Source organism: Muscardinus avellanarius, assembly GCF_963383645.1.
Source record: "Muscardinus avellanarius genome assembly, chromosome: 7".
NCBI classification, from domain to species: Eukaryota; Metazoa; Chordata; class Mammalia; order Rodentia; family Gliridae; genus Muscardinus; species Muscardinus avellanarius.
The window spans coordinates 104474674-104488072 of NC_137793.1; the positions used below are offsets into that span (position 1 = coordinate 104474674).

Consider the following 13399-nt stretch of genomic DNA (forward strand, 5'->3'; position numbering starts at 1 on the left):
GAAAGAAGAGGCACACCTGAGCATGGAGCTGCTGTGAGGCCCCAGATGTGATGCTGAAAAACTGCAGACAGAACTAGAGACAACCTCAAAATGTTCGTTTCACCACTCGAAAGGTAGACCGAAGAACTGAGCAAGAGGCCAAGTGGAGAAAAAGTCATTTTATTTAACAGTGTCAACCAAATGCAAGAGGGAAATCCCCGGGGCTCTGGGGCTAGCTGAGGAGTGGACCAGGAGCAGCAGAGCCCGTGGTTAAGGACGCGCGGCGGGAGCCGGGCGCCTGGGGCTGAGCCCTCCCTGTGCTAACAGTGGAGCCAAGCCTCTGCTTGAAACCGGCAGTGTAACGGCGGCTGCGAGGGTCAAGAAGTCGCTTCACCTGTGCGCTCAGGACGGCAAGGGCACATGAGTCAGCACATACAGGCAGGCATCTGCCATAGCGGTTTTAATGTATTTCTGTGTGAAGGTGGTAAGACATTCAAGTATACACCTCACTCTCCGTATGGCTGGAGGCAACACAAAGCGTTCCCTCAGGCTGGCTGGGCAGGAATCCCTAAGGGCTCCCTAGATGTAGGCGTGATTATGGACCAAGGTAACTCGGGGTGTGGCATTACAGTTCACACCAGTTTCAGAGTTTCAGCCACCATTTAAAAATGCACGTCAACACTTTGGAATCATCTACAGTGTGCCAAGATGAGCTCCAAATTGACATCTCTGGCTTTTATCCTCCTCCCAAACTCTATTCTTGACTATGGCATAAGCTCAGATGTCACCCATGACCTTTATGCCTACAACTACACTCACCATCCTCCTTCCCCTAAAAATGGGCCCATCTTCATTTGTTCTGTTAACTATACCACTCTTCTGGACCACTAAACCTTAAAATCCTCTTACACTAAAAATGTGATAAGTATTCCTTCACAAGAAAATGCATGTGAACCCGGCATGGTGGTGCTTACTTGTAATCCCAGCCATTTGGGAGGCTGAGACAGGAGGATCGCAGTTCGAGAACAGCCTCGGCTACTTAGTGAGGCCCTTTGCAACTAAGTGAGACCCTGTTTCAAACAAATAAATAAAAAATAGGGCTCAGGGTGTTGCTCAGAGGTAGAATGCCCCTGGGTTCCAGCCCCAGTACCACAAAAAAGAAAAAAAAAAAAAAGAAAAGAAAAAAGAAAAAAGAAAAATTATCTGTATGTTCCTTTCTATCCCACTGCCACCAGCCTACCACCAGGTATGTGTTGTCTAATACCTAGATAACAGAAATATTAATTCTTTCACTTGTACTACATTTTCACTTTGCTTGTACAATAATCTTCCTAACCCACTATTTACAGATCACAGCCCTACTCCAAAAAATGTGCCTGATTTCTTATTGGTTATAGTGTCCATCAACTTTTACTAAGCAGCAACACTGGAAACACAACACATAATTTAATAAAAGGGAGAAAGTAACAAGATTCTTAGCCTGCTGTCTAAGGCTTCTTTCCACAAAACTACCTTCCGTGTTATGCTCCTGCAGACTTATATAAAAGTTGTTTCACCAGGTGTGGTGGCATGTGCCCGGAGGCTGAGACAGGAGGATCCCAGACAGCCTCAGCTACTTAGTGAGGCCCTCTGCAACTCAATGAGACCCTATTTCAAAATAAGGAATAAAAAAATAGGGCTGAGGATGTAGCTCAGAGGTAGAACGCCCCTGAATTCCATCCCCAGTACTGAAAAAAACAAAAAAACAAAAAACTGTTCCTTACATCAAGCAGGTCTGGACTTCTTCAAGACCAGCCTTAGATGCCACCCACTTCTCTGGCTCGACAGTTCTGGGCGTTCTTGGCATATGGTACCTTCTCTACTGCTGCTTGATCTTTAAAAAAAAATAAAACAAAATGCGACTATACTAGTGTGGGCTGAGCATCTCTTTACCCCAAACGCTTGTGATTAGTAATGTTTTAGACTTTTTCAGATTTTGAAATATTTATATATACATAATGAGATATCTTGGGAATGGGGCCCAAGTCTAAACATGAAATTCATTTATGTTAATATAAACTTCATATACAAAGCCTGAAGCTAAATTTATATAATGGTGTTAGTGTGCCTGCATCTTGACTGTTACCCATCACCTGAGATCAGGCACAGAATTATCCACTTGTGGCATCATATCAGCACTCCAAAGTTTTATATTTGGAACGATGTCAGCTTTCTGGATGAGGGATATCAACCTTTGTTTACACTTTCCCATACGTGTCTATGGCCTGCCCCTCATTTTAAGCTCCCACGGTCAGGCCTTCTTGGCAGGTCAGTCTTATCCTTCCTCCGTAGCTTTTCTTCCACTTCTTGGATCTTTCTGCATCTGTCTTGGAGCTCTGAACTCAAGTGATCAATGTGCCTTCAGTAAGGCTGCTGATTCACAAGGTTTTGGAAAACCTAACTGCTTTGCTTACAGAAAAATGAGAAGATCTGATGAGAAAATACTGTGGCCGCTGCCCTTCTTTCCAGACATGCTGTCCCTGTGTCCAGCCACTGCCGCTGTCAGGAAAGCCTAGCAATGGCACAGGTACAACTGTGCACACGCTGCTGCTCTCACCCACGCACCGCTCTACAGGCAGATTTTATAGTTTACCCACCTGCCACCCACAGCAAAATCAGAGATGGCGTAGTAGTAGGACTTGAGAACTTTGGGGTCGTTAAACACTTCATCTCCAAAAGTGTTCAGGCGGTTGAGAGTCACTCTGATGTCAGTGGCAGTTACCCATTCCTAAAGAAAGCAAAAACAGAAATGGAAAGGGGGCGGAGAGACACAGCGGAGACAAAACTTTCTCAACAGTTCCTATATGGTCTAACTTGTGTCCTCTGCTAGCGCTGCAGCTCTTCAGAGACTGAAAGACTCCTTTCATTTTCTATTATTTTTCTCCTTGATTTTCCTCTCTTTTGACATTGTAACTTTGCCAATCAAGTCTAGAAAAGCAAGAATACTACTAGTTTCTTCACACGGCCACTAAGGAGCATAAATGAAACACACATTTTAAAAGCAAGACACAGGCTCGGCGGTTAGCTGTGGTAGAGCTTTCCTAGCATGTACAAGGCCCTAGGTTCAAATCCCAGCACTGCAAAAATGAAAGAGTCTAGCATATATGAGCTGCTCAACACGCACGTCCTTTCCCTCCATCCCATATCTATATCCCCAGTGCAGTAAGATACCTGCTCAGAGCTCACAGAATACCACACTCATTCCAGATATGCTGGTCACTGCCTCCCCCTACCCATTTGTACCATCTGCCCCTCCTCCCGGGCCCAACCCCCACTGGCAGATCAGAAGGAGCTACCCGAGCACAAAGTAAGTTACTGCACTGGCCTGACCGATCCTGTAGCCCATCTGTCTTGACTGTTCTCACAATATCGCCTTTTCTGTAAGGTCTTCCCTGGCCACCTATCTAAAACTGCCATCCCGCCAGGCGTGGTGGCGCACACGTGTAATCCCCGCGCTTGGGAGGCAGAGACAGGAGGATTGCACAGGTTCGAAGCTAGCCGTGCTGGCTAAAGAGACCCTGTTTCGAAATAAAAATATAGAAGATGGCGACCGAGAAAAGCGGGGCTTAAGAGCCCTGCTAACAACCAATTTCCATTACCACAAAACCAGCGCCTTTCATAGCCAGAAAACACCATCACCAGAAAAACAAAAAAACCACCAGGCTCCAGAGAGAAAGCTGACTGAGAACAGAGCTCAGGGCCACAGAGGAGACACACGCGCCCGAGGACGCGGCAGCAGCGCCATACTGCCGGCGGCAGCGGCGAACTCATCGGACGGCTACAGCAAGCCGAGGTGAGCCGCTGCGGAACAGCCAGGCGGGATCTTTCGGCGCAGAGAGCATTTAAAGCTCCCAGTGGCTGAGCTCAGCACACGCTGCAGGGATTCAGAGTGGAAATAAAAACCAGAGAAGAAAAAATACGCCAGCCTCATGGCCGAGGGCGTGGCCGCGGCGCCATATTGCCACCGGCGGCGGCAGCAGCAGTGAATTCGCCGAATCCAGCACAGCTACATCTGCGTACTCAAGAACAGTGAGTCAAATTGTGGGCCACAGAGGAGAAATCCCAGTACTGTACCTCACTGAGGTACTCACTGTACCCAGTGAGGGAGTGGTGGTGGCAGAGATACCACACCATAGGAGAACGTGCAACCTGGCACCCCCCATAGTTTAAAGCAGCCTCTATTGACTCCCTGGGTCAGAGACTCTGTGATAAAACCCAGTAAAGGAGTAGTGAGGTCTGAGATACTACTGACTCGAGATCCAGAACACCTTAAGTGAAGTTATAGTGACCCAAGGGAAGAACCCAGAGAAGGCACAAACATCCGAAATCATGGGAAAGAGGAATAATACTGGAGCAATGAATGCCGCCCACAACCCCACAACATCAGAACCTGATAAAACAGAAAATCAGAGATTTCTAGAAGATCAAATCAGGAAAATAACTGTAGAAATAATAGAGGTGCTTCGAAAAGAACTCAGAGAGAGCCAAAAAGAGATAAAGGATGCAATTAATGAAGTAAAGGCCTCAATTCAAAGCACAAACAACCGATTAGACCACATGGAGAACAGAATCTCGCTCTTAGAAGATGAGCAATCCAAAAATGAACGCATGGTTTCTAATCTCGGAAAAAATATCCGACAGCAGGAATCTGACATTGAAGAAATATGGGCCCATCTTAAGAGAGCTAACCTAAGAATAATTGGAATAGAGGAGGGAAAAGAAAGTGATACCAAAGGGATCAACAATCTCTTCAAGGAAGTAATAGCAGAAAATTTTCCAAACGTAAAGCAAGAGGTTGATACACAGGTCCAGGAAACTTATAGAACTCCCTTTAGACAGGATCGGAGAAGAGGATCCCCACGCCACATAATTGTCAAAATGACCAATGTGGAAGCCAAGCAGAGAATCTTAAAGGCAACAAAAACAAAGGGCCAAGTGACATTCAGAGGCAAACCAATTAGAATCACTCCAGACTTCCCAAACCAAGTCATGAGAGCCAGAAGGGCTTGGAGTAACATATTCCAAACTCTGAAAGAAAACAACTTCCAGCCAAAAATTTCCTATCCAGCAAAACTTTCTATCAAATTAGATGGAGAAATAAGAAGCTTCCATGAAAAACAGAAACTGAAGGAATTTATGTCTTCAAAACCAGCGCTAGAGAAAATACTCAAAGAGATTAACTACAAAGAAGAAATAGGTAACACTCACCAGAACCAGAGAAACAAGATTTTCCATCCAACAGACAACTAAGATTGGTTATCTGTGGAGATTCATTATTTATGTTAGTCTTTTACCTATCTCTAAATTGTATTGTTTGCCTTTATTGTTGTTAATTTTTAGGATTTCTAGTTAGAATATTAATATACCTTCAGATATAGCATTTGGAAATATTTTATCCAATTCTATTAGTAACTTTTAACTCTGTTTACATTGTCTTTGGATATACAATATTTTTTTTTATTTTTTAGGGAGTTTGTATATTCTTCTGTTTCCTGTGCCATTGAAATCATATCCAAGAAATCACTGCCAATTTCAATGTTGTGAGGTTTTATGACCCAGATTTTCTCCTAAAAGTTTATAGTCTTAAGATTTATATTTAGGTCTTTTATCTATTTTGAGTTAATACTTGTATATGGGATTAGGTAAGGGTCCAATTTTATTCTTTTCCATGTAATTATTATTTTTCAACAATATTTAGTTAAAAGATTATTATTTCCACCACCAAATGTTCGTGGAAACCTTGTCAAAAATAACTTGACAATATAGGGAAGAATTTAGCTCTAGGCTTGTATTTAACTCCAATGGTTTATATATCTGCCTTTAGAACAGTACTACACTGTTTCAATTATTGTAGCTTTATATGGTTTGAAATCAGAAAATATATATCTGCTAGCTTTGTTCTTTTTCAAGATCGTTTTGGGTATCTAGAATTCATATTCCATATTAGGATAGATTTTTTTCTGAAAAATGAATATATAAATATATGATAGTTTCACCAAAAAAACAGAAAAAAATATTCTCTGGTAAGAAAGAAAGCAAAAAGAAATATTGAAATGTTATCTTTAAATCATCAAAAGCTTGGCATCAGACAAATGAAACTGTTATGTGAGATTATCATTTTTAATTTTGGATAAATTGCTATAATACTAGATGTCAACCACTAAGCCAAGCATGGGAAGGAGGAATGGGGAGGGAATGGGGTGGGGATCGGGTGGGGGCTGACTGGGCGATGTGTGCATGTATGTCTACAAAAGTTTGTATCCCACTATGATGTATGAATACAGTGCACCAATAAAATAAAAAAAATAAATTTAAAAAAAAAAAAAAAAAAAAAAAAGAAATAAAAATATAAAAAATAGGTCTGGGAGTATAGCCCAGAAGTAGAAGGGCTTCCAGGAACCCCAGTGCCACCAAAATAAATAAATTAATTAATTAAATTAAATAAAGAAATAAAGAAATAAAACGACCATCCCTCCCCAACTCCCATTCCTGCTTTGTTCATCTATTCTGTTTCCACACATACCCTGCCCCCCCACCTCAGTGTCAGACACCAGGAGGCAGGACACCGTGTCTGTGCGGTTCACCGCAGTTTTGCTAGTGTTTAGCACGCAGCAGTTGTGCAAGTATTTGCTGAATGAATGAAGCAAGGAAGAAACAACGTCTGACCATGCTGGTAGCAAGAGCCAAGGATGAAGGCCACACGGTTTCCTGGGTTTATGAGACCCAAGCCCTTATAAATAATGCCTTTTCACTGAACTAATTTCATTAGCTGCTGCCACGTGTGCTAAACTGTTACAGTGAGGCCGGGCGTGGTGGGCACGCTTGTCATCCCCGCGCTTGGGAGGCAGAGACAGGAGGATCGCGCGGATTCGAAGCCAGCTGCGTGCGCTGGCTTAGGAGACCCTGTTTCCAAATAAAAATGTAAAAATAGTCTGGGAGTGTAGCCCGGAGGTAGAAGGGCTTCCGGGAACCCCAGTACCACCCAAAAAAAAGAAACTGTTAGAGTGATCATTTCCATGACCCAGTGTGCCAGGGCCACAACCGTGCGGGCCTCTTCACCTGAGTCTGTGTGTGGCTGGCTAGGCGGAGGGGACATGGCAAATGCGGTACAGGAAGAAGCTGGATAAGGACTTGTCTCTGGTAATACTTCTTCCATCTCATGGAAAAGCCTGGTCTAGGCTCCTAAGGATGGAAGACCAAGGGAGAGAGACCCAGCCCTCGGCCGGCCTGCGGGGTGAGCAAGCCCAGGTGAACACGGAATCGTGAAAAAGGACAAGCCGAGGTTGTTTAAAAGCATTAAGATACCACTTCTCCTCTAGGTCCTAGGCCTTCCCCAGGCACAGCACGTCAGGATCCTGTCAGAGGGTAACGAGCCAGTGCAGGGGGCAGGCGTCCGTGCTCTCAGAAGGCTGCGTGGGAGCCCGGGGCACAGCCCGATTAAGAACCACCACCATAAAATACGCCAAATACCTGGCACAGAGAGCAACACAGGGCGCCCATAAGAGCTAATCCCCACGAGGCTTCAAGTATAATTAGGAAGGAGAAGAGATGATCTCACTGCCTCCGTTCCCATTCACGCCACAGCCAGAGGAATCTGTTAGTCTGTAACATAAATAGCTAAACATATCTCTGTTGATTGCTTAATTTATCTTCTGCAGCCTGCATCATTATCACAGCTCTCCTTGAACAAAGCCTTTCAAAGGATGACATTAAGCCAGTTGTTTTTCATAATGAGCATCTTTAAAAGAACAGACTCTGGAACTCAAGAGTTTGAATCTCAGTCAGTCCTGCTCCTTAAAACTGGTGAGAATGATATACGCCATCTTTTCTACCATTTAGGGCAAGTTCCGTCCTTTCTGGGCCTTTGAATCTTCATGTATAAAATGGTGATAATAAAGTGCCTTACAGAATTATGAGAATTAAAAGGGTTAACACATCTAAAGAGCTTAGAACAGCACTTGCCACACTGCAGCACAAGTAAGCGTACAATAAATGCTGCTCTAAACAATGCATGCTTAGGAATACTAAAATACTGAAACCAAGGCAGGTCCTCCAGCTGGGAGGGAGACAGCAGCCTGAGGGAGAGGAGGCCTGCCTCTGCTCACTGCTGGACCAGCTAAAGGGCCATCAGCTCGCCCTCCTTGGCAGTGAGCTGAGAACCAGAGCGCTTCACCCAGAGGCACGTAATTAGAGCCACTGCACAATTAAATGACGGGATTAAATTAGACACCAGTAGCACTTCTACTACAGATAGTCTCATTAGTTTCTGTGCACATTAAGAGCAGCAGGGGAAGCTGCTCGGGCAGGCTGTCGGGCGCACGGTGAGCAAAGGCACCAGCCAAACCCAGCCACAACCGTCTGCGCTTTCCCACTAACGCTACCATGGCCTCTCCAGGACAGGGAACCGCAACCGTGTGCTTTAGAACCAAGCCTGGCCAGTGCTCGCCAGCGCCACCTCTCTGAGGTGCTCGGTCTTCTGCTTTTTCATTCATCCAAACCAGCTATCCTTTCTGCCATTTATGTTAACGTGCCTTATCTCAATCCCAAGAAACGTTTTCTGAAAGGTCTTTGCAAACATCTTCACTGCCCCCATAACCTGTTTCTCAAGTACCTTCACATTCACCATCTCCTAGCAACCTACAGAGAGACACAGGAAGAAAGGGGGCTGGACCCATACGGAAACATATTCTCATTTTTTGGCACTGTCCAAAACTACACAACCAAATTAAAAAAAAAAAAGTCCTTGAACATAAAATAAATTCCAGAAAGAAGGAATAAGACACAAACATTTTCAGAAAGATTTCCAATTTAGAAATCCTAACAACTTTTCAAAAACTGTACACAGCATTTGCAAGCCCATACCCAGACTTTCTTGTCTCAGTCAGTGAACACAGGCTGACACCATTAGATGCTAACTTTACCCACGTGGCAATCATGTCTCCAACTCTGTGTTAATGTGCTGAGAAAGGCACAGGCTCTCTAGTCTCCCCATAATTAGCCCAATCGTATGAAAAGCTCACAGAAATACAGGCAATATAGAAAATTCCATATCAGGGTGTATAAGGAATACACAAGTAGAATTAATGAAAAGCTGAAATTTTTAATTCTTTCTACTGTTAGGTAAAGGCTTCTATCGCGGTGCTTAAACACGATACCATGGTTTCTTTTTTTTTTTTTTTTTTTTTTTGGTGGTACTGGGTTCCTGGAAGCCCTTCTACCTCCGGGCTACACTCCCAGACCTATTTTTTACATTTTTATTTGGAAACAGGGTCTCCTAAGCCAGCGTGCGGCTGGCTTCGAACCTGCGCGATCCAAGCACGGGGATTACAAGCGTGCGCCACCACGCCCGGCTATACCATGGGTTCTTACATGACACCTTGGCATTAACACCCGCTGGTTCAGTGATGAAGAATTCTCACAATGATTGGCAGCAGCACCAGACAAATGCAATCAAAAATCCCCTTGTGTGATAATGAAGGAAGGTGTAGTCTTAAACATGGTGCATCAACTGTTCCTCCTTGCTAATTCTAAAAAATACTTTTTATTTTGTCAAATCAAAGAGGTAAGAAAGGATGCAAGATAACTGGGTAGATTAGGCTAAATCTGTCCTCTTCCAAAGGACAGAAACAAAGTGTTTCCACCTCAAGTACAAAGAATCATTCAACTTTTTAAAAACTTGTAAAGTTTACAGGCCAGGATATATATATATATATATATATATATATATATATATATATATATATATACACACACACACACACACATACATACACATACACACACATACATATATATATACATATATACACATATACACATATATACATATATACATATATATATAATTTTGGGGTTTTTTTTTTGTGGGTCTGAAGATGGAACCCAGAGGCATTTGACCTCCGAGCTATACCCTCTGCCCTAATTTTTTTTTTTCTCTTTATTTTGAAACAGGATCTCACTAAGTTGTGGAGGGCCTCACTAATTAGCTGAGGCTGTCTGTGAACTGTGATCCTCTGGTCTCAGCCTCCCAAATGCTGGATTACAAGCATGCGCCACCACGCCCGGCTCAGGATATGTTTACAAGTGCATGAGAACCTAAGAACAAACCAGGCAGCAGGAAGAGAATGACTTTCCTTCACTTATTATCGGTGCATAGGAGAGAAGAATAAAACCCAGCTGTCTGTCTTGTGGTAGAGTCTCCTCCAAACCCCACAAAAGCAGTGAAACCGCAGCCCTTGGGTAACCTTCCTGCACCCAGTGCATGGCAGAACAGAGGAGCTCCCTCCACCCAGTGAGCGCCTACCTGCAGCACAGGGCTATTGTCAAAGTTGTAGGCACTGGGCCTTCCTTCCAGGGTGGAGAAGGCCACATTGCCCCCAGTGAGGGGAGAGATGTCACTGAATTCATCAGTACACAGGGCCTGCTGCTCGTCCCCGCCTGTCCTGATGAAGCCGCGGCTGGCCTTGGCGTAAGTGTTCTCGCAGGAGCCGCTGTAGTACTGGTAGGGAGTCCAGGGCCCGTCCTCTCGAGTGCGCTTGTAGATGGCGAAGCTCTCTGGGCGGCTAGTGTGGAACTTGAGACGCACATAAGTGATGTCAAAAGCTTTTCCTGTGGGACAAGCACAACAATGTTCACAGGTCCTATGGTCAAGGAACCCCTTCTCTTCCTAGTTGGTGTGGAGCCTGACAAGGAGCTATAGATCACCCTGCGCACAGTAGATTATGAAGACCCCAGAACACACACACATGTTGGGTTCGACGGGTTTCTCTAAAACTAGAAACAGTGCACATTTTTCCACAAAAAGGAAAAATTATAGTTGGGTTTGTATGGTGGCTCATCAAATATATTGCTGAAATTTTGTTTGCAATAAGAACTGGTAATACAATTATAGTATTAACATGGGTTTTTTTTCCCCCCAAAATAAAATTGAATAAAATCGCTTATTCTTAATGCTGGTGCTCAGCAAAAGCTTAATTAAAAGATAAAAAGTATTTCAATTTCTAAATGGGTCTTTTGGGCACTTTCAAGACTTTTAAAAGCTCATTCTTTATTAACCATAATGTTACTCTTGATGCAGGAAGAATATCACCAGTAATATTCTCTATCTACCAAGTTAACAATCAGGCTTTGGGTGAGAAGCAGCACAGTGCTTGGGAGATGGAGCAGGGAGAATAGGAAAGAAGAAAAGAAAAGAAATTCTCCTTCAGTAGCTCAACAAAGAGATGGACAAGGAGAAGAGGAAAGGAGGTTTAAAGAGACTGTATTTGAATGTGTTCCAAAGAGAACACACGAGAAGGGAGCTCTGAGAGGGGAGGGCAGGTAAAGGGAGTCCATGGGCTGCCACCCCCTGGAAGCAGAGCGGCGGGCCAGGCAGCACCCTGACAGCAGGAGCGAGGTCTGCTGTCAAGATAACATGCGACTGTCTTAACAACCGTTCATTCATACACTGGGTCTTTCTACTCGGTCAGTATCGCTACTCTATTTACTTGTTGCAGTAAGGAGCACTTCGGTGAGTGAGTATTAGCTGGGTACAACCACATGCTCAGCCCTGAGAACAGGTACACTGGAGGAAGGGAGGTGTTAGACATAGGGCTCTTTGCCCTGAAGCCTACATTCTTCCTCTCCCTGGGAAGAACTGGCACATTCTTTAACCAGTTTTATCTACAGTAGAGCCATATCTGACAATAGCTCGACTGGTCCATATACATGAAGCACACTGGCACACATCCTGTCTTGAATGTAAAGCGATGGGGTATGAAAGACAGAACATGAGACTGGGCACTGTGAAGCCTGCACAGTTAATAGCTATCTGATTTCTGCTTCTCCTTTTGCTCTTCTGTAAAAATGAAGATGATAATCCCGGCCCTACCTACATCCAAGAGTTGCTGGAAGGTCAAACTACGATCCTGCATATACCTGGCCAATTGTAAAATTGTATACAAGTAAAAGATAGTATAATAGGGTTATGAAAAAAACCTTAGACTAGGATCTGGGATATGGTCACAAATCAAAGTTGACTATGTCAGGGCCCATTTGAGTAAAAACTGCCAAAGGATATTATACAAATACAGATTTTCCACCTAGGATTCAATGCAACGCTGCCTGGACACAGGTCACACAAACACAGTTTACACACCTCTTGTTGAAAGAGTATATGATTGACCTGTGTCTATAGTGTTCAAAATATCAGGATGTCATCTCTGAATGAAAGTGAGGTCACAGTATATTATCTATGGCACTGCAGAGACTCATTGCTGAAGATATTCTGGGAGGGTAAAACAATTTAATTTTACTCAGGAGTAGATGGCTGGGGTGTTCAAAGGCTTACTCATTAGTCTGTGACTTACAGATTGCCTAACTTTTCTCCTCTCTTTCTCTCTGCCTTTCTGACATCTCATTGTTCTTTAGCAACCTGACCTGCAGCAAACTGGGCCAAAGGAGAGAAGGTAAAATGGACCGGGGATCCTGTGTTTCAGATCAGTATCTGCGCCACAAAGCCACATTCTGAAATAAATGAGCCTATGTGGCCACTCGGGGCAACCACAGCCACAAAGCCACAGCTGGCAGACATCCAGAAAGCAGTTTGCTAGCACTGAACTCTGAGCAGCCGGCCTGCGGGTGCTGGCCTGAGCCTCCGTTCCAGAGCTGCCTTTCTCATCCTCACCTCTTCCCACAGCTGCAAGAGGAAAAGGGGCCTGTGATAACCTGCAGGGAGGCTGAAACACTTCCTCACAAGTCGGCCACTGCACTGCCCTAGAAGTGCGGCCATCCATGGTGGGCACAGGTAAGCACAATTCCTCGTGGCGAGTCTATGACGGGGAGGAAGGTCATCAAACGCAGACTTGTGAGGCTAAACAATGTTTCCTGGAGGAGGTGGCATCTACACCCAAGACCTAAGAATTCTTAGAATTAGCTAAGTGAGCGGGTCCAGACAGATGAAACACCATGTAAAAAGCCCAGAGACAAGAGAAGCATCCTGGGAGAGTGAGAGCTGCATATACACCTGCCACAGGGAGCACAGGACTGAAGAGATGAGTGAAAAGACAGCGTGGTTTAAAAAGGAGAGATGGTGGTGGTCTGCGAGAGATGAAAGACGCTGCGCTACACACAGGGGCAGTGAGCTGGAGCATCTGCAGGGAGGGGCAGGCGGCGAGGGCGGGGCCGGTGGAGCTGGCAGAGGGGCCTCTCTACTTGTCTATCTCATTCCATGAGACAGGTGGAAAGATTAAGTGATGTTCATTCTCTGGTTTTAAACAACCAAACGGAGAGCAGTACCACTAAAATGGAGGATGCGAGTAGGGCATGGTGGCGCAGGCCTGGGAGGCTGAGACCAGAGGATCGGCAGTTCAAGCACAGCCTCGGCTACTTAGTGAGGCCCTTT

General features: G+C 44.6%; 1 protein-coding gene across 1 annotated transcript in view; it reads right to left on the reverse strand.

Moving 5' to 3' along the window:
* The window catches only part of LAMC1 (laminin subunit gamma 1), a gene marked incomplete at both ends in the record, with an annotated part of 132494 nt that overhangs the window by 31678 nt on the left and 87417 nt on the right, over positions 1–13399 (reverse strand). Inside the window, 2 exons of the mRNA XM_080698755.1 lie at positions 2616–2746; positions 10322–10626. Coding sequence (XP_080554881.1) covers positions 2616–2746; positions 10322–10626 — 436 coding nt within the window. The remainder of the gene's footprint in view (positions 1–2615; positions 2747–10321; positions 10627–13399) is intronic.